The sequence below is a fragment of the Rhineura floridana genome, chromosome 15, assembly GCF_030035675.1.
Source record: "Rhineura floridana isolate rRhiFlo1 chromosome 15, rRhiFlo1.hap2, whole genome shotgun sequence".
NCBI lineage: Eukaryota > Metazoa > Chordata > Lepidosauria > Squamata > Rhineuridae > Rhineura > Rhineura floridana.
Window position 1 is genome coordinate 32,524,014 of NC_084494.1, and position 19,001 is coordinate 32,543,014.

At 45.2% G+C, this 19,001-nt stretch overlaps 1 protein-coding gene across 1 annotated transcript; it reads right to left on the reverse strand.

The window, feature by feature from the left end:
• Positions 1-6,001: 6,001 nt before the first annotated feature.
• On the reverse strand, positions 6,002-14,284 carry LOC133370482 (C-X-C chemokine receptor type 3-like). Its single transcript, XM_061596874.1, has 2 exons — positions 14,198-14,284; positions 6,002-7,840 (listed from the first exon to the last, which is right to left on the reverse strand). The coding sequence occupies exons 1-2, from the start codon at positions 14,198-14,200 to the stop codon at positions 6,746-6,748; spliced, it is 1,098 nt and encodes a 365-aa protein (XP_061452858.1). The 5' UTR covers positions 14,201-14,284; the 3' UTR covers positions 6,002-6,745.
• Positions 14,285-19,001: the final 4,717 nt, after the last annotated feature.

Sequence of the window (19,001 nt, forward strand, 5' to 3'; positions counted from 1 at the left end):
TGCAGAAATCCAACAGGGTAAGCAGTTGCCTGTATCATGGCCGTAGCCTCGAGGCTGCAGTGCCATTGGCTGAGGAGCTGGACCTGGCTCAGCTCTGACTTAGTACCCTGCATCTAGAACTAGGGTTGCCAGGTCCATGGCCTGAGACTGATCCTGTATCTTTAGGAGAAGAGAAAGTCGGCCAAGTGCAGGTGTTCTTGCAACACTGTAATGGGAAAAAACCACAAGGTTGAATTCTCCCTTCCCCCTGCACAACTTTTTAAGATACAGAAGACCTCCTGGAGGCTGGGCCTGGCAACCAAGAGGTCTTCTGTATCTTTAAAAGTTGTGCAGGGGGGAGGGAGAATTCCACCTTGTGGTTTTTCCCATTACAGGGTTGCAAGAACACCTGCACTTGGCCGACTTTCTCTTCTCCTAAAGATACAGGATCAGTCTCAGGCCTTGAACCTGGCAAGCCTATCTAGTACCCTCCCAACGTTTTTCTCTTGAGCCCAAAGAGTCAAGGGTCTTCTATGCTGACAGAGGAGAGGTGTGCAAAGGCCAGAGAAAGAACTGTAACTGGAAGGAGTCCTAGTTGCCATCATTTGCACCCCACTTCTGCTGGGGAAACTCACCAAGCATGCTGAAGCCTGAAGCTGGGTGTGTGGAGTGCAGCTGACTGATTGCTGAACAGGACCCAGCTATGTTGGGCAAGCTGACAAAGCCCCATCAGATCTTGGCACCTGCCCATAAATCAAGAGCAGGGTGGGGAGCCGTTGGCCCTCCAGATGTTGCTAAACTACAACTCCCATCAGCCCTAGCGAGCATGGCCAATCAGGGGATCATACAGTTGGAAGGGCCCTATAAGAACATTGAGTTGAACCCCATGCTCAGTGCAGGAATCCAACTTAAACCATCCCCGACAGGTGGCTGTCCAGCTGCCTCTTGAAGGCCTCCAGTGTTGGAGAGCCCACCACCTCCCGATGGCATTGGTTCCATTGTTGTACCGCTCTAACAGTTAGGACATTTTTCTTAATGTTCAGTGGAAATCTGGCTTCTTGTAACTTGAGCCCATTATTCCATGTCCTGCACTCTGGGATGATTGAGAAGAGAGCCAAGCCATCCTCTGTGTGACCCACACAATGGCCCAGGGATGCTGGGAGTTGCAATTCAGCAGTGTCTGGAGGGCCAAAGGTTTCCCACACCTCCTCCAGAGTGAGAGACTAGAGTGAGGTCACCATGTTCAGGGCAATTTCATTGTTGTGAGAGCCTTTCGAGTGACCTGTGACTTCACTTGGCCCCCGAAATAAAGCCAGGATGGGATGGGCAGAGTCCTGGGTGAGAGCCAGCAGGTGGAGAGATGTTGAGTGGGGAGATGTGTTAGGAGAAAGGGTTACCATCTGTATTCAGTTATGATATTGACATAACTGAATACATTTATTCGTCTGGTACTGATTTGTTTTTGTATTGGTGGTTTTATTGTATATATTTATATTATTTGCGGTTTTCAAAAAATTGCTTTAGAGCACTTAGAGATATTTTATATATTAAGTGATATAGAAATTATTATTATTATTATTGCAGGGAGTGTGTCAGGTGGGAGACTGCAGAAAGAAGAAGTGCTGTCTCCAGATCAGAGTTTTGACCCTGTAATAGCCTCAGTTCTTTGACCAAGAGGAGGCAGAGCTTGTTAAGGGGACAGACTGGAGACTGAGACCCCTCTTCACCCTACACAGCTCCGATTCTCAGAGTTCCCTGGGAAGAGGGATTGTCAAACCATCCTGAGAACTGTAGCTCTGTGAAGGGAATAGGGATCTCCTAACAACTCCCAGCATACTTAACAAGTTACAGTTTCCAGCATGCTTTGGGCGAAGCCAGGACTGTTTAAAGTAGTATGAGACCGCTTTCAATATGTTGTGCAGATGGGGCCTGATAAGGCCTCAGTTTACATCCAGGCTTTGTCAAAGCAAACGAATCACTTGGCACTATCCATGGTGCTGACTTATTCCTGAGTAGAGAACCAGTTTAGTGTGTGGTGGTTACTCCAACACTCAAGGATTGGGAAGACCCTAGATTCAAATGAAGCTCACCTGGCAACCTTGGGCAAGTTATGTGATATCTCACTCAGCCTAACCAACCCCACAGGGTTATTGTGAGACTAAAACAGGGAAGAGCAAGCCACATGTGCCACCCTGGGGACCTTGGAGGAAAGGGATGGGATAAAAATGTAATGAATAATTAAAGGTTACACACAATGCACAGTATGAAAAGCTGAATGTGTGAAATGGAAGCAGGATTGCACTCACAGTCCTGAACTCCATAGATCCATCAGGCAGTGCCCATTGATATAGAGAGCAGAGGAGGGCGGGGTAATCTGTGGCCCTCTAGAACACTGTTCTTGAACCTTGGGTCTTCAGTTGTTGTCGGACTACAATTCCCATCAACCCCAGCCAGCTTAGCCAATGGCCAATGATGATGGGAGGCGTAGTTCCGTAATATCTGGGGACCCAAGGTTCAAGTACAGCGCTCTAGACGTTGTTGGATTCTCAACTCCCATCAGCCCCAGCCAGCATGCCCAATAATAATAATAATAATAATAATAATAAAAATTTATTTCTAGGCCTCCTATCTGGCCGAATTAACGGCCACTCTAGGCGGCGTACATAGACTAAAATATAACATAGAGTAAAATATAACATATAATACTAAACAAAACCCCAGTAGTCTATAGACATCCCGAGCAGCAGGTTCACGCACACATACGCACACATACACACACACACGGTCTCTGGCCCCTTCAGCAGCCGCTGCCCCTGTAGCTGGAGAGAGACAGGGCCCCACCCCTCCAGGCCAGGTGGAAATCAGCCAGAAATGCAGGGAGCAGGTCCTGCAGAAACCCACACAGGTAGATGGTCTCTGGCCCCTTCAGCAGTTGCTGCTTTTGTAGCTGGAGAGAGACAGGGCCCCACCCTTCCAGGCCAGGTGGAAATCAGCCAGAAATGCAGGGAGCAGGTCCTGCAGAAACCCACACAGGTAGATGGTCTCTGGCCCCTTCAGCAGTTGCTGCTTTTGTAGCTGGAGAGAGACAGGGCCCCACCCTTCCAGGCCAGGTGGAAATCAGCCAGAAATGCAGGGAGCAGGTCCTGCAGAAACCCACACAGGTAGATGGTCTCTGGCCCCTTCAGCAGTTGCTGCTTTTGTAGCTGGAGAGAGACAGGGCCCCACCCTTCCAGGCCAGGTGGAAATCAGCCAGAAATGCAGGGAGCAGGTCTTGCAGAAACCCACACAGGTAGATGGTCTCTGGCCCCCCCAGCAGCTGCTGCCTCTGTAGCTGGAGAGAGACAGGGCCCCGCCCTTCCAGGCCAGGTGGAAATCAGCCAGAAATGCAGGGAGCAGGTCTTGCAGAAACTCACACAGGTAGATGGTCTCTGACCCCTTCAGCAGCTGCTGCTTTTGTAGCTGGAGAGAGACAGGGCCCCGCCCTTCCAGGCCAGGTGGAAATCAGCCAGAAATGCAGGGAGCAGGTCTTGCAGAAACTCACACAGGTAGATGGTGTCAGGGATGATGGGAGTTGTAGGCCAGCAACATCTGGAGGGCCACAGGCTCCCCACTCCTGTCAGAGAGGGTGGGGTGGGGCCAGTGGGTGTGATCCTGCTCCCCATCCACATATTCAGCCCGCATACACATTTGATGTGCACAAAGGACTTGCGTACATAATCGTGTTCCCCTTCTGAGTAGACCCGATCAATGTCAGGGCAGAGGCAGCTGGCCCAACCTCCCTCCATGCACTGACTGTACCTCTTAGTCTCCTTGCAGATGGTCTACAGCTCAAGTTTAACCTTATCTACTCAGATGTAAGTCCTATTGAATTCTGTGGGGCTTTCTTCGATGTAAGCGAGGTAAAGGTTGTAGCCTTATTCAGGCATGGAAAGGGAGCAGTTTCACAGAGGCAGGCTCCATCCCCATGCCCTGATTTACAAGTGTTCATTTGAACGTCTGAAGAGCACCTACAGCAGATGTGGGAAACCTTTGGCCCTCCAGATGTTGCTGAACTAAAAGTCCCATCAACCCCAACAAGCATGGCCAATGGCCAGGGAAGTTGGGAGTTGTAGTTCAGCAACATCCGAAGGGCCACAGGTTTCCCACGCCTGATGTGTTGTGTAAAGCTTATAATATTAATAGCATGTACTCGGTTAAGGTGTTGGACTATGACCTGGGAGACCAGGGTTCAAATCCCGACACAGCCACGAAGCTCACTGGGTGGCCTTGGGCCAGTCACTGACTCTCAGCCTCAGAGGGAGGCAATGGTCAACCCCCTCTGAATACTGCTTACCATGAAAACCCTATTCATAGGGTCGCCATGAGTCAGAATCAACTTGAAGGCAGTCCATGCCACTCTTCATCCTATGGTCCTTGGGTACCTATAGTTTCTAACATTGACCAGAAGATGGCACAAGGACCTTTTCTCCTTCCATCTGGATGATCCTCCTTTGATTTATGTGATTTACTTGCTTTTCCTTTCCACCCACACACAGCAAAACCCACCAAACTGCTCCCACACTTTGAAATAATCCCGTATCCATGTAAAGTTTACAGCAGCCTTTGCCAAACTGGTGCCCTCCAGATGTTTTAGACTACAACTCCCATTGGCCCTAGATACCTGGATACCTAGAGGATACCCCCAGCCTCTGTTTCCCACCCCCTAAAAAGTGAACACACCCTGTAAAAAGATGCCTTTTTATGCTATGGCTTTCAACATTTGACAAGGATTTCTGTGTACACCTCTGGATATCAGATTTTGCACACTTGCAAGAAAATACAAAGCCATTACAGGAAGCAGAAGAGCAAAAAGTATCGCTGCACTACCTAATCTGATATAAGCATGAGCCCAACTTGAGTGTTTGGGGGTGCACAGAAGTACATTCTGCATAGCTTGTCGATTGCACTGCGTATGAGACTTTAGGGGGGGAAGCTGCACTCCTCCCACCTAATTCTTACTGACATGCACTCATTTCTCATACTGGAGCTCTGTGATGGACAAAAGGCTAACGCCCTCACGGAATCCAGTGAAGAACTTACGAAGAGCCCTGCTGAGGCAGTCCAAGGGCCCATCTAGTCTAGCATCCTGTTTCCAGCGATGGACTCACAGCCAGGGCATGAAGACATCAGTGCTCTCCTCCTGTTTGGCTCCAGTAACAGGTTCGACAGGTTCATTTAGTAGCACATGAGGAGAACCCTGCCAAATCAGGCCAAAGGCTTAGAGGTAGGGACCATCAGGCTTGAAGGCCAAATGTGGCCTTCCAGGCCTCTCTGTATGCCCCTTGGGATTCTCCGCAGGCCACATCCCTAACCAGGCAACACCTCTCACCAGACTTGCTCTAAGAGTACCCCAAGTGCCTTTGGCCAGATTCATACCATACATTTATTCCACTCTTATTCCTCTTGAAACAGTCATGGCTTCCCCCAAAGAATCCTGGGAAGTGTAGTTTGTGAAGGTTGCTGAGAGTTGCTAGGAGACTCCTATTTTCCTCACAGAGCTACAATTCCCAAAGTGGTTTAACAGTCAGTCCCTCTTCCCAGAGAACTTTGGGAATTGTAGCTCTTTGAGGGGAATAGAGGTCTCCTAACAACTCTCAGCGCCCTTCACAAACTTTGCTTCCCAGGATTCTTTGGGGGAAGCCATGACTGACTAAAGTGGAATGAATGTCTGGTGTGAATGTGCCTGAGTCTGGAAAGAGTTGTTCTTGAACTGTGATCTTGCTTTTGCTTGCCTGGACAGAGAAACGTCTGTGGGTGTCAGAAATCTCTGATGAAAGACAAAAACTGGACCTTTGTCCATTAGGCTATATTCCACTCACACAAAAATAAAGGATGAGCATCTGCTGCTCCTCCCACTTTTGCCTCTGGCCCCGCCCACTTTTGCCTCTGGGCCCACCCACCACTGGCATGCAGCCCTTCAAAGGTTGCCCCTGAGGGAATGTGGCCCTTGGGCTGAAGAAGGTCCCCCCCCCCATGACCAATCTAGTCCAGCATCCTCTTCTCACAGCAGCCAACCAGATACCTATGGGAAGCCCACAAGCAGGAAATGAGTACAAGAGCGCTTTCTGACTTCCTGTTGCTCAAGGAGTGGAAAGAATATCGCCAGATTTAAAAAAAAAATAAAAATTATATTTAAAGTGTCTTGGGTGTGCATTTCAGAACTCAAGATTTCGGAATTCTTCATTTGGGAGTTCATGGAGAGGAAATCAAAAACCTGGATGCACACACCTTAGGATGTCAAATGACAACATTCAGCAACAAATCTTTCCCCCAAACTGAGATTTTCTCATGGATGGTAACTGGCATGTTAAGATTCAAAACTGTGATGGTTTCTAAACTCCAAATTTTGCCGGATAATCTGTCAGAACCTTGAAAGTGCAAACGTTTGAATCACATTGTTCCACTGAGGCTCAGACCTCAAGAGGCTTTATTCAGCACTGTTCTAGGATGGAGGCAGATGATAGCTTTTTCAGGGATGAAGGTGGTATGGAGGGAGCATTGTTGCTCACAGTGTGAATACTCATCCCACTATCACCCCCCCCGGGGTAAATAGATATTGATGGGCTTCTGTGGCATTTCAGAAACCTGCAAACCCTATTTGGTTGGCAATGGCAGTGGCACAAAAGAAATGCATGTGTGAAAATGCAGTACCACTTTGGCTCTAACAGTGGATTGACAGTGAAATTCTGGGATGGTGGAGGGTTCTTGTATGATACCAGCAGGTCTCCTAGAGTCCAGAGTAGGAGGCCTCTGTGCTTTCGGACCAAGTCGAATCTTTCCGGTGGCTGGACAGCTTAGCGTGTCTTTTCAGGAACGCATGGCTCACGCAGCCACACCGCTCAAGCAGTTCGAGGAATCTGTTCCGAAACTTGATGCCAACGAAAGCGTAGAGCAGTGGGTTGAGGCAGCAGTGAAAGGACCCCAAGCTGTTGGTGATAGTCTCTGCTATGTCCAGCCTCACCACCCACTTACAATCCTGGCCGAGGACATTGGGGTGAATCAGGATTTTCATCAACTCAACCAAGTGATAGGGGGTCCAGCAGAGGAAGAAGACGACCACCACAGCCAAGATGACCTTGAGGGCTTTGTGCTTCTTGAACCCTTTGGAGTGCAGGAGGCTGAGGATGATGCAAGTGTAGCAGTAGACCATGGCCACCAAGGGGAGGAAGAAAGCGACCACCTGGTTGAAGATGCGTATGATGGTCATCCAGACCTTGGCTGAGCCAGAACTAAAGCTGAGGGTACAGGAGGTGAGGTTTTGGCGAGAATCAAATTCAGCAGTCAAGAATATGAAATCCGGCAGCGTGAGGAGAATGCAGAGGACCCAAACAGCCAAGGAGCTTAGGAAGATGAGGGAGGTCTTGTTCCTGTTGTACATGCGGATGACGTAAACAATGGAAAGGTACCGGTCAAAGCTGATGCAAACCAAAAAGAAGATGCTGGCGTAGAAGTTGATCTTGAACATGCTGCCAACCACCTTGCACATGACGTCCCCAAAGATCCAGCTGTGCACAGACTGGGCAGCCCAGAACGGGAGGGTCACCACGAGGAGGACATCAGCAATGGCCAGGTTGAAAATGAAGACGTCTGTCGCAGGCAGGGATTCTTTGGCATGAAGCAAGACAGCAATCACCATCCCGTTTCCCCACAGCCCCAGGAGGAAAAGGAGGCTATAGAAAGGAGGCAGGAAAAAACTCTCAAAAGCCTGGGTGGCGTAGTAGTCAGAAGGCAGGCAGGAGGCGTCACTGACATTGTAGTCATGGTAGGAGGAGGTGAAGTTCCCCTCCAAGTAGGCAATATCGCTCCAGAGGGCACTTTCATCCTAAAATGAATAAATAAAAAGGAAAGTCAAATATGGCAGAGGGTTATAACTGCTGGAAACCCTTGTTCCTTCCTTGTTGCTGTCTGAGGGACAGACAACTTCTTTTCATGGGGATTGGATGAAATGCAGCTATGGGGAGAGGGAGAACACTGCCAGTTTCCTTGGAGAAGCAGTGCAGCGAGGGAGGGCTTAACCCCTTCCCTCCTACACTGTTTTCCTGAGATTAAAAATACCTACACCCTGTGCTCAACTTTCAGTGAGGACAGAGAAAGGCCTGGCACCTTAGCTACAGTTAGAAGGCTACTTAGCTCCCATATTGCTCCGGCCACAATTCAAGGTGCCTGTTTTGATCTATAAAGCCGTTCCGAATTTGGCCATCTGCGGTATGTCAACAGATCTTTGGGCTGCTCTAAACTGTTGCACTGTGCAATCTAAAAGGTGCACCCAGCCAGGATCATATGGGACGGGTCCAGGGTTTTTCCTCTTGGACAGCACATGGCTTCATTCATGCTCCTAGAAATATTCCCTAAGCAACTATTTAGGTCATCTGAGCATCAGTCAAGCTGGTTGTAAGGTCCAACTGGATCTTCAGAGGAGTGAGGGAGGACAGTCTCTGCAACAAGTCCGGATGCTAACTCTGTCCTTTTTATTAAACACACACACACATTTGGCTGCAGAGGAAGAATAGGAAGCACACTTTGTGGATAGCATTCCCAATTCATCTTCCTTTAGCAGCTTGAAGTTTCTTGCACCTGATGCCATATATTTATTATTATTATTACTTTAATTTATGTCTCTTCCTTCCTCCCAGAAGGAGCTCAGTGCAGCAATAAAAGATGCCAGTCTTCAGAAAAACTGCAAATTGTTGCACAACTGTGGCAAACTGAACAAGACTGGAAAAGTGAGAAAGAGAAAAACTGAATCGCACCCATTCATCCACCCCACACCTAGCTTTCATCACCACCACCGCCATCATCTTGCCTGCTCTCTTCCTGTCTCTCTTTCTTGCCAGTCCCTCCCTCCCTTGCCCCCTTCTCTTTCCCACATCACCTTTTCACCTCTCTCTCTCTCTCTCTCTTACGCACGCACACAGACACACAAACATACGTAGGAAGCATTCCTGCAACTGAATCAACTTTTGAAATAACCCAGATTGGTTACCTTCCCACACGCAGACACTCTTCCAGGAAACATTTCAAAATGTACTTCTAAGCAAGTTCAATGCTGGCTACAAAAAACAAAACCCCATCCTGTATCTTTTACTCCAATGTAAATCTGCCCTTTAAAATTAATTCAGCTTTCCCCCCTTATTATTTGATACGATGATGCAATGCAGCTATTGACTCTGGTAGGCTAGTTTCAAGTCAGTCAAACTGATGAAATCTGGTCATCGTCAGCTTCAAAAATGTGGGATTAAAAAGATAAAAACTACTTTTGTTAACCAGGATGTCATCATTGGGTCACTCAGAATGTAAAGGGATCAAAAAGATCTCCTCCTGGGAAAAAGTAGATCTTGACAAATGTGTGCCCCAGTCCAGCTACATGCACATCCACACCAATGCTAGACACTTATTTTTACTTTAAGTATTTTATTTATTACATTTATATCCCACCTTTCCTCCAAGGAGCTCAAGGCGGTGTACGTGGTTCTGCTCCCTCTCCAGTTTATCCTCACAACAATTCAGTGAGGTAGGTTAGGCTGACAGCCTGTGACTGGCCCAATGTCACCCAGCGAACTTCATGGCTGAGTGGGGATTTGATCCTTAGTCTCCCAGGTCTTAGTCTGACACTCTAACCACTATACCACTGCACCAGTCAGCTCTTTCGCCAGGCTGCGACAGCAGCTCTGTGGCTAAGAACATGCTTCGCATGCAAAAAGATCCCAGGTCTGATCACCAGCATCTCTAGTTCTGACAAGGATCAGATAACAGCAGGTGACACAACTCTGGAGACCACCACTAGTCACAGTTTCCAGAGTGACAGCTGTGTTAGTCTGTTATACCAAAAACAACAAAAATTATTGTGGCAGAAATGTATTGTGCATAAGCTTTCCATCAGTCAGAACAAGAAAATGCCAGTCTGGATAGAGAAATAGATTGCCTGATCTGGTCTAAGGCTGCTTCAAATACAGGGAGAAATAGCAGTAGAGATGCAGTCAAGACCAGCTACCTCTCTCCAAACAGCTGGTAGGGGACAGTATGAGGTTTTTCAAAAACACTCTGCACATGTAGGGGAAGTGCCCATTATGGATGGGTGAATCTGTTAATTTCGGTTTCTCTCAGATTTTTCCAATCTTAAACTCAGTTGACATTTCCATATATGCTTGCAATTTTTTAAAAGAAAAGTCCTAATGAAGATTATTCAGCTTTTTAGTGTGAAATCCTCCTAATAATGTTTGCATACAATTTTGCCAAATACACACATTTTTGCAAAGCAAATTTGCCTTTAAAAATTCCATTTTTGCACATTATTTTCACAAATAGATGCATTCTTATGCACACTTTACCCTACTGTGTGCATGTGTGTACACATTGCCTGGCTGGAGAATTGCATTGCAAAATTTTGAGAAGTGCAAATTTTGAAAGATGGCTGTGTTTCAGCCTGTGCATTGTTTCGGAAAGTGCAACTCGGGTGGGTTCACTTTTAAATATGAATTGAATCAAATTTCTCCATCCTTACTGCCCACATAGAACTCCTTTGCGCACGCAATTCCTGACTCAGGCAGGGATTTGTTTGTATGGTTCATCTCCTTGGTCCACCTACTGGGACTCCATGCACACACAGCCCTCCATGCGCACATACAGAGAGTCACTGCACCTCTCAGCTACTCAGAAGGGGAAGCAGGGGAGGGCTGGATTTAGCTTCCTCCCTTTACTCTTTCTTCTAAGAATGACTCTTTCTTGCTAAAAAGGCTCTGCCATAGATCTGGTTCAGAGCTTCATAGCACAAATAGGTCGTTGCCAACATGAATTTAAATTTATTGGGTTTACTGCGGAAAGGGCAAACCTAGATTTAAAGGGGGGGATATAGGCTTTTATTTTGGTGCCAATGATGTTGTGTTGTTGCTGCAAAAAACCCTGCATGCATGAGCAGCCTCAACCAATTCCACAATAGACACCTGTCTGTCTGCCAACACCCTCTCTTGTACTCATTTTGCAGTTTTCCAGGTTTTATATTCCACTGCTTCCTGTATAGTACTGAGTGTGGGCTTATGGTATTTGTTAGCGAGCAACATTTCTGCTTCTGTCCTTAGCATCTCCCTTCATAAACCATGATATTCCTCTTCCCCCCCCACATAGTCCCAAAATGAGATTAACTGGGAGATTGCCATTGGTTAGCCATGGATTCACATAAATCCTTTTTCCTTGTACAAATGCAAAGAATTGCTGCATATACACCTTGCTGCATGCACACCATACATTTAAAGCACATTCCCCTTCCCAAAGAATCCTGGGCACTGTCGTTTACTCCTCATAGAACTACACTTCCCTGTACCCTTAATAAACTACAGTTCCCAGGATTCTTGGGGTGGTGTACTTTAAATATATGGTGTATACGCAGCCATATTCTAGAGCATGCTTGTATTCCAGTCCAGAGAAAGTAAATTATGGAAGTCCTATGCAAGGGACCAAAGTAGTTGCAACCAAATTAAGGCTGCAGTCCTATTGACATTTAACAGGGAGTAAGCTCCATGCAAAAAGAGATTTACTTCTGAGTAGATATGTATGAAGATCCTCCGTGGCGCAGAGTGGTAAGCGGCGATAACGCAGCCGAAGCTCTGCTCACGGCCGGAGTTCAATTCCAATGTAAGGAGGAAGTCGAATCTCCGGTAAAAGGGGTCAAGGTCCACTCAGCCTTCCATCCATCCGTGGTCAGTAAAATGAGCCCCCGGCATACACTGGGGGGTAAAGAAAGGCCGGGGAAGGAACTGGCAATCCCACCCCATATATACAGTCTGCCTAGTAAACATCGCAAGACGTAACCCTAAGAGTCAGAAACGACTCGCACTATAAGTGCGGGAACACCTTTACCTTTTAGATATGTATGAGATTGCCCTGTATGTCCTCATGATTTCAGTGTGCCAGCTCCTATGCCTCTTTATTCCAAAGTAAGACTCTTGATTCCGTCAGTAAGTGTGCACAGGACTACAGTCTCAAGTGTGTGATACACTTTCCCCTGACTGGAACCCAAGTGTTACAACCTGTCTTAAGAACATAAAAACATAAGAAGAGCCTGCTGGATCAGGCCAGTGGCCCATCTAGTCCAGCATCCTGTTCTCACAGTGGCCAACCAGGTGCCTGGGGGAAGCCCGCAAGCAGGACCTGAGTGCAAGAACACTCTCCCCTCCTGAGGCTTCCGGCAACTGGTTTTCAGAAGCATGCTGCCTCTGACTAGGGTGGCAGAGCACAGCCATCATGGCCAGTAGCCACTGACAGCCCTGTCCTCCATGAATTTGTCCAATCTTCTTTTAAAGCCATCCAAGCTGGTGGCCATTACTGCATCTTGTGGGAGCAAATTCCATAGTTTAACTATGCGCTGAGTAAAGAAGTACTTCCTTTTGTCTGTCCTGAATCTTCCATCATTCAGCTTACACTTTTTATCTAGGGTGACAGTGTGAAAAAGAGGGCAGGGCTCCTACATCTTTAACAGTTGTGTGGAAAAGGGCATTTCAGCAGACCTGGACACTTAGATCTAGACTACGTTTGTTGAACTTAGTGCCCATTGAAATCAATGGGACTTAAGTCATTACTAACTTGTCCATTGATTTATATCGGAACAAAGTTCAGCCAATCGGCTGCATACACACCTTGCATTTAAAGCACAATTAAAGGAAATCCTCCCCCCCCCAAAAAAAATCCTGGGAACTGTTGTTTGTTAAGGGTGCTGGGAATTGTAGCTCTGTGAGGGGTAAACTACAGTTCCCAGGATTTGGGTGTGTGTGTGTGTATGTGCGCTTTAAATGTATGGGATGCATACCCAGCCTCAATCTGGATTCCACTGTTGTTATTGATTGTGCTAGTTTGTATTTTAAAATAATAAAACATTAAACTACAGCCATGGCAAGCACAATCAAAATCCAGTGAACAGAAAGAGAAAAGATCTTGCCGGTCATCAGCTGTATATGAAAGTCTACCGCAACATCACTCTCTAAAATATTTATGAATGAATCTCCACATCTATTCTACAAACAGTTTGCCACACACACAGCACATGACATTTATTTAATCTAAGGGAGTGCCATAAGTATCCCCAAATGGCTTATCCACTGCATCCATATCTAAGTTTTGTTGCAAAAGCAAGCTATCTTCTTTAGGATTCACACAACATCTGTAGCGTTACCCTAAAGTTTAGAGGAGGCTCCCCATTTAAAATTGATTTACTTTTCTTAAGCTTCAGAGGTAATAAATCTGAGGCTGGAGTCCTATGAACATTAGGAAGTGGCCTTTATTAATAGGACTTATATCGAAGTGTGTACCAATAAGATCAGACTGCAAATTAATCTCAGAAGACAAATCTGGATCGGAAAATTTCCTGTTTCTAATGTTGCTTTTCACTGCACAATGGATTGAACTCTTCATTCTTTAACTGTCTCCGAGTTGCTTATTAGAACAGTGATACTGAAAGTTTGAATCAAACTCAGGGATAAGGAACCGGTAGCCCTCTAGATGTTGTTGGACTCCAATTTCCCCCAGACCCAGCTAGCATGACCAATAGTCAGGGATGGAAGTGATGGAAGGCTACAGGTTCCCCATCTCTTCCTCTAAATGCAGCCTTTACCTAGCCTGATATTCAAAATATCGGACACCAAAAAGGGTAGCAATGCCATGAGAACAGCTGTTTACCCTCAAAGCTCCCCAGAAGACTGTGCATGATGAAATTATCATTCCAGTGCTGACATTTTACCACACTTCAAGGCATCCAGACTCTCCCCCCACAAACACCAATTTCAGTAACTGTAGATTCAGTGCCCACCACTCTGTATGAGGTGCCGTCTACAAAACTGTGTAGCCCCATCCAATCATCTATGACACCGGCTCACTGAAATGAACTTCCAGCAAGTATCCCACAATATTTGATGTTTATAAGCCACTTTGAGTTACTTCTTTCTGGAGGGGACTTTTTGTTCTTATGTGCCTTCGAGTCTATCAAAACTTATGGCAACCCTATGAATCAGTGACCTCCAGTAGCATCTGTCATGAACCACCTAGTGGGCAATAAATAAATAAATAAATAAATAAATAAATAAATAAATAAATAGCAAATAACCCAGTTTAGAGGCAAACTAGATTGAAAGCAGCACCATGTAAGTCTTATTTGAATATACAGTCATAAATATAACCATAGCTGGAAACTCACCATAGCTGGAACGGTTTAGATTCCAGACAGCACAACAGACAAGATGAAAAGAAGTCCTGTGGAGGTTGAAACCTTTGATCTGAGCTGGACTGTTTTATATTCTCTATGCTGAGCAGAGGGTAGGCAGGAAGTCTGCTGAGGTAAAGGTAAGGTATGGTTGCACAGTGTGACAGGGGCCTGAAAATTTGCACCCAAGTCCTGAAGACACAATACCCGGGCTTCTTTATGTCAAGCTCATCAGGCCCAGCCCTGGAACTCATGGAGTAATGAAGCATACAAGGGTCTCTGACCATGTGCAGAGTACATCCTCCCCGCCTCTTCTCAGCGATGACTTAATGCACCCAGCCCATGCACTTCTGCAATTGGTGGGTCAAAGATTCCAAGTTAGAGGTGGAAAGAATTCAGTCGAGAGGCAGAAAGGCAGGAAGACATACTTCCCACAAGTGGAATCCATTATATACATTTAAAAAGAGAGAGAAAGCTGCATAAATAATGCTTGATTTGCATACTTGAAGCCAGGAGCTGACAAACTGTTTCATCATAATGATACTCTTGATAATGGCAATGTGGGCAGAGGTATCTTAAAGAGTGCCTAGAAGAAGGAATTTTGTCAAGTGCAGCTTTTATCATTAAAAAAGAAAATGAAATTTTAAAACACATAGAAAAAATGACAAAATGGGGAAATTTATTTACACCTTTGTAAGTTTCGCCCTTAGTGCCTTGCAGCTTTGCATGATAAGCTGTAAAAATTCCAGCTTGTTGTTTATTATTTATTTTTGTATATATACCCTGCTTTTCTGGGCCAAAGAACGCAACATGCTTTAAAGAAACAAAAAAAAAATCATTTTACTGATGTACAGTCTTCGTTTAAATTATAATACCCATCCTAAGTGAAGATTTGACCTCCTAACATCCTGCAGCCCATCTAGCTGCTAAAGTTAAACAGAATTTCCCTGACTTTTAAGGGTCCTGGAATCCTTGCATTTTGAAATAAAGTTCATAATTACACAGCCAGAGCTGTGGGCCAGGGTCCTGTGGTCTTCAGCTGGGCAAGAGCATGGGAGGAAGCAGTAAAAGGGCAGCAAACAGGGACAGCGAGAATGATTCTCTAGACATTTTATATTGATCAGGAATTGGACCTGGAGGATGGAATTTTCCACCTTGCAATTAAGTTTACTTACTTATGCAGGCAAACCTAAGATGTAGACCAGGAGTTCCCAAACTGTGGTCCATGGACCATCCCTGTGCTTCATTCAGGTGGTCCGCAGCATGTCCACACTAAATATTCATATTGATTTCTAATTGCATTTTTATTGCTTCTTATTTCTCCTATTGTATTACAATTTGGACTCGATGGAATGCAAATTGTAATACAGTAAAATACAATATAAGAAATAAAAGAATTAATAAAACTACAGTTAAAAATCATACAGCACCTCGCAGAGCAGATTACAATAGCTACAATGGCCTGCCTTCAAGTCGATCCCAACTTATGGCTACCCTATGAATAGGGTTTTCATGGTAAGCAGTGTTCAGAGGGGGTTTACCATTGCCTCCCTCTGAGGCTAGTCCTCCCCAGCCGGCTAGGGCCTGCTCAACTTGCCCCAGCTGCACAAGCCAGCCCCTTCCTTGTCCTCAGCTGCCAGCTGGGGGGCAACTGGGCTCCTTGGGACTATGCAGATTGCCCACGGCTGCACAGGTGGCAGGGCACGTAACCCCTGAGCCACTCCCTGTGGGGGTGATCTTTAGCTGGCCCTTGACACCCAGGAGACGCGAACAGGGATTTGAAAGACTCTGGACTCCCAGCCAGGCTCTCCTCCCCACTGTGCTATACCAGCTACAACAATGGCTACAACAGGCAGACAAAACTTTAAGTGGTGTGCCAAGATCATCAGCAATGGTCAAGTGGTCAGTGGGAAAGCACATTTGGGAACCGCTGATATAGACTATGGATACCCATTGTCTACCTGGGGGAAAAGTGCAAGTGGGAGCCATTCTTCTCTGGCATTTCTTCATCAAGGCCGTGTGCACCCTAATGGGTGAGAAATTTGATTCAGTTTGCATTGAAAGGTGAACGTGCTTAATTTGCACTTTTTGAAGCAATATGTGAACCGGAACACAGCTAACCTTGGAAATTCTTACTGTTCAAAATTTTGCAGTGCAGTTGTCCAGCTGAGTAACATGTTAAAAAAATGTACAAACCAGGGTAAAGTGTACATAAAAAAGCATATATCATCAAAAAAACCACCTACAAAAATGTGGAAAATTGTGTGGCAAAAATGTGTACAAGGTAAAAACGTATATTCAGAGAAACTGAAATGCTGATGAATTTTCATGAGGACTTAAAAACAACAACCCACAAAGTGATGCAGAATTGTTGGGAACTGAACATAAAATTGGAAAGAATGAGAAACAGGAAAACCAAAGTTGGCAGATTCGCATGTCTCTAACCCTGACACATCCCTGAACATTCATCTGAAACATTCCAACAATATTTAAAATTCCACATCCATTGTGAGGGACACTTCTTTAGAATCTTATTTATGCTAATAGTATTATATTAATGTTTCAGGATTTATATACTGCTTAATCATCTGAAGCGCTAAGTGGTTTACCTACAATACAAGACATTGAAATTACCAGTAAAAGCAGCTGTAAAAACAAGTTAACCTAAAAATATTCAAAATATAAATAAAATCAGCAGTTTTTGAAATGTACATGATAAAACATATACATATCCGGGTAGGCTTGCTTAAAGAAAAAAAAGTTAGCAGATGCCATAAACCAATTGCCTGGTATCAATGGGAGGGAGTTCCAAGGCGGAGGTCTTTACATACTGAAATACTGATTCCTTGTTAAGTGCAGAAGTACATGATGTAACCTTTAAGAACATGATGGAATCCTTAACCTTATTATTAGGCTTTTATCATCCACGATGCCAAAGTCCCACATGATTGTCACTGAAAGTCAGCAGAAGGTTCCAAGCACCCTGCACAAAAGTAGCCCAGAGCCGGATGTTTCCATTCTTGTCATCCATTTTAGTCCATTGTGGCTTAGATGGCCGCTTGCACATCACCAAATAAGAGGACAAAAAGAGAACATTTATTGGCATAACATCTGCATGTAGTAATTTATATGTACAGAAGCACATTTGGAAACAATTTCTACAATTTAAATAGAAATGCAATCCATCTCACCATTGTGGGGAAGACTGTAACCAGGTGACCCATGCACTTGCTCAATCTGCTGCCCAGTGCAGTTGTTGGGCAACATCAAGGCTCCTGCCGTCTTGATCTTTCCTTCTTAGTCTTCTTTATCTTTAAAACAGACTTGGACCATGCAGCCCTTCAGAGGTCTGTACTCTATAAAATAGGACACATGGACACCCTCTCCACAAGTGCTCTGCGGTTTGCTGAACTGGATGCATTCTCGGGCCTAGTGGGGCCCAGATTAACAGCTCCAGTTCCAGAACTCATTTTAGAAACTGTCCTAATTAAACCAGGATTCAGAAGGAGTGGAAGGCAGGATGGAGCAAACCCTACAGAACAAGTATGGAAGATAATGTGAGGAGCCTGCTCATTCCTAGCAGCTGTAAAGTTCAGCAGCTTGACCTACAGGGATGAGAAAGTGAAACTTTCCAGCATAGAGTGGTTTGCAAAAAAATTTCCCCCACTGACCACTTCAGAATTGCAGAGGGTCTTGGTGGACCACTTAATGATTTTTCTGCTTGTTGAAGCAACTGTAATGCATTGTGCTAGATGCTGTATGATATATTTATTATTTATTTGTCAGATTTAAATCCCACCCTTCCTCCCAGTAGGAGCCCAGGGTTGCATGAAAGAACTGTAAAAAAGCATTTAAAAAGACTTCAAAATATATTACAACAAAACATCTTTAAAAACATATTGAAACAAAGCATCTTTAAAAGCATCATTTTAGAAAAGTTTTTAAAAATCTTTTTAAAAAGACGCAGGCTTGGATAAGGTCTCTAAAAAGGCTTGTTGCAAGAGGAAGGTCTTCAGTAGGTGCTGAAAAGCTAACAGAGATGGCGCCTGTCTAACATTTTTAATTGTAATTTTACAGACACAGCACAGACCACCTGAATGAAGCTCGTGGACCACTGGTAGTCCATGGACTGCAGTTTGAGAACCCCTGAGATAAGCATTATTGCCTGCTAAGGTCTGTAGATCAAGCTGTTTTTGGAAGCGCAAGAGAAGGGACTGGTCAAATGGTTGGTAGCCCAGTCTCGAAGATGTGCTAAATCCATTGCCAAACGTTGAATCATTTGAACCAGAACCCAAAAGGTGCAACCTCAGTCATAGTGTAACGCAAACTGGAACTGAATCAAAACACACTCGCGGTGTTTAGGTTTCTGCTGTTGGGGAATTTGTTGATCAAGGCTCCCCTGCAGTTGCAAAGCTCTTTGCAATGAGCCTACTATCATCTCTGGTTTATTATGAAGCACATAGTAACAGCTGGACCAAAAGGGGTCTACTGACTCGCCATATTGACACTTGGAATTAACGAGGTCAAACTGAAGAGAAATTAAACTCCTGTTTTCAAGAAGTGCCCCAGTTTCTTCTTTCAAGCTCAGAGAATGAAGAAACTTAATGGATGACTCATGACGACAATGCACAATTGCTCTGAGCGAGTGTTCAGTCTGAATTCTGCCCCTTGGGCTTTTGAAGACATACTTGCAGAAGTGATGAAACCAGGAGGGACAATTAACCAGCAGAGGTGTGAAAACATTCAGTTGCAGACAGCCATTAAAACATTTCTGATTTTTTAAATTAAATGCAAAACC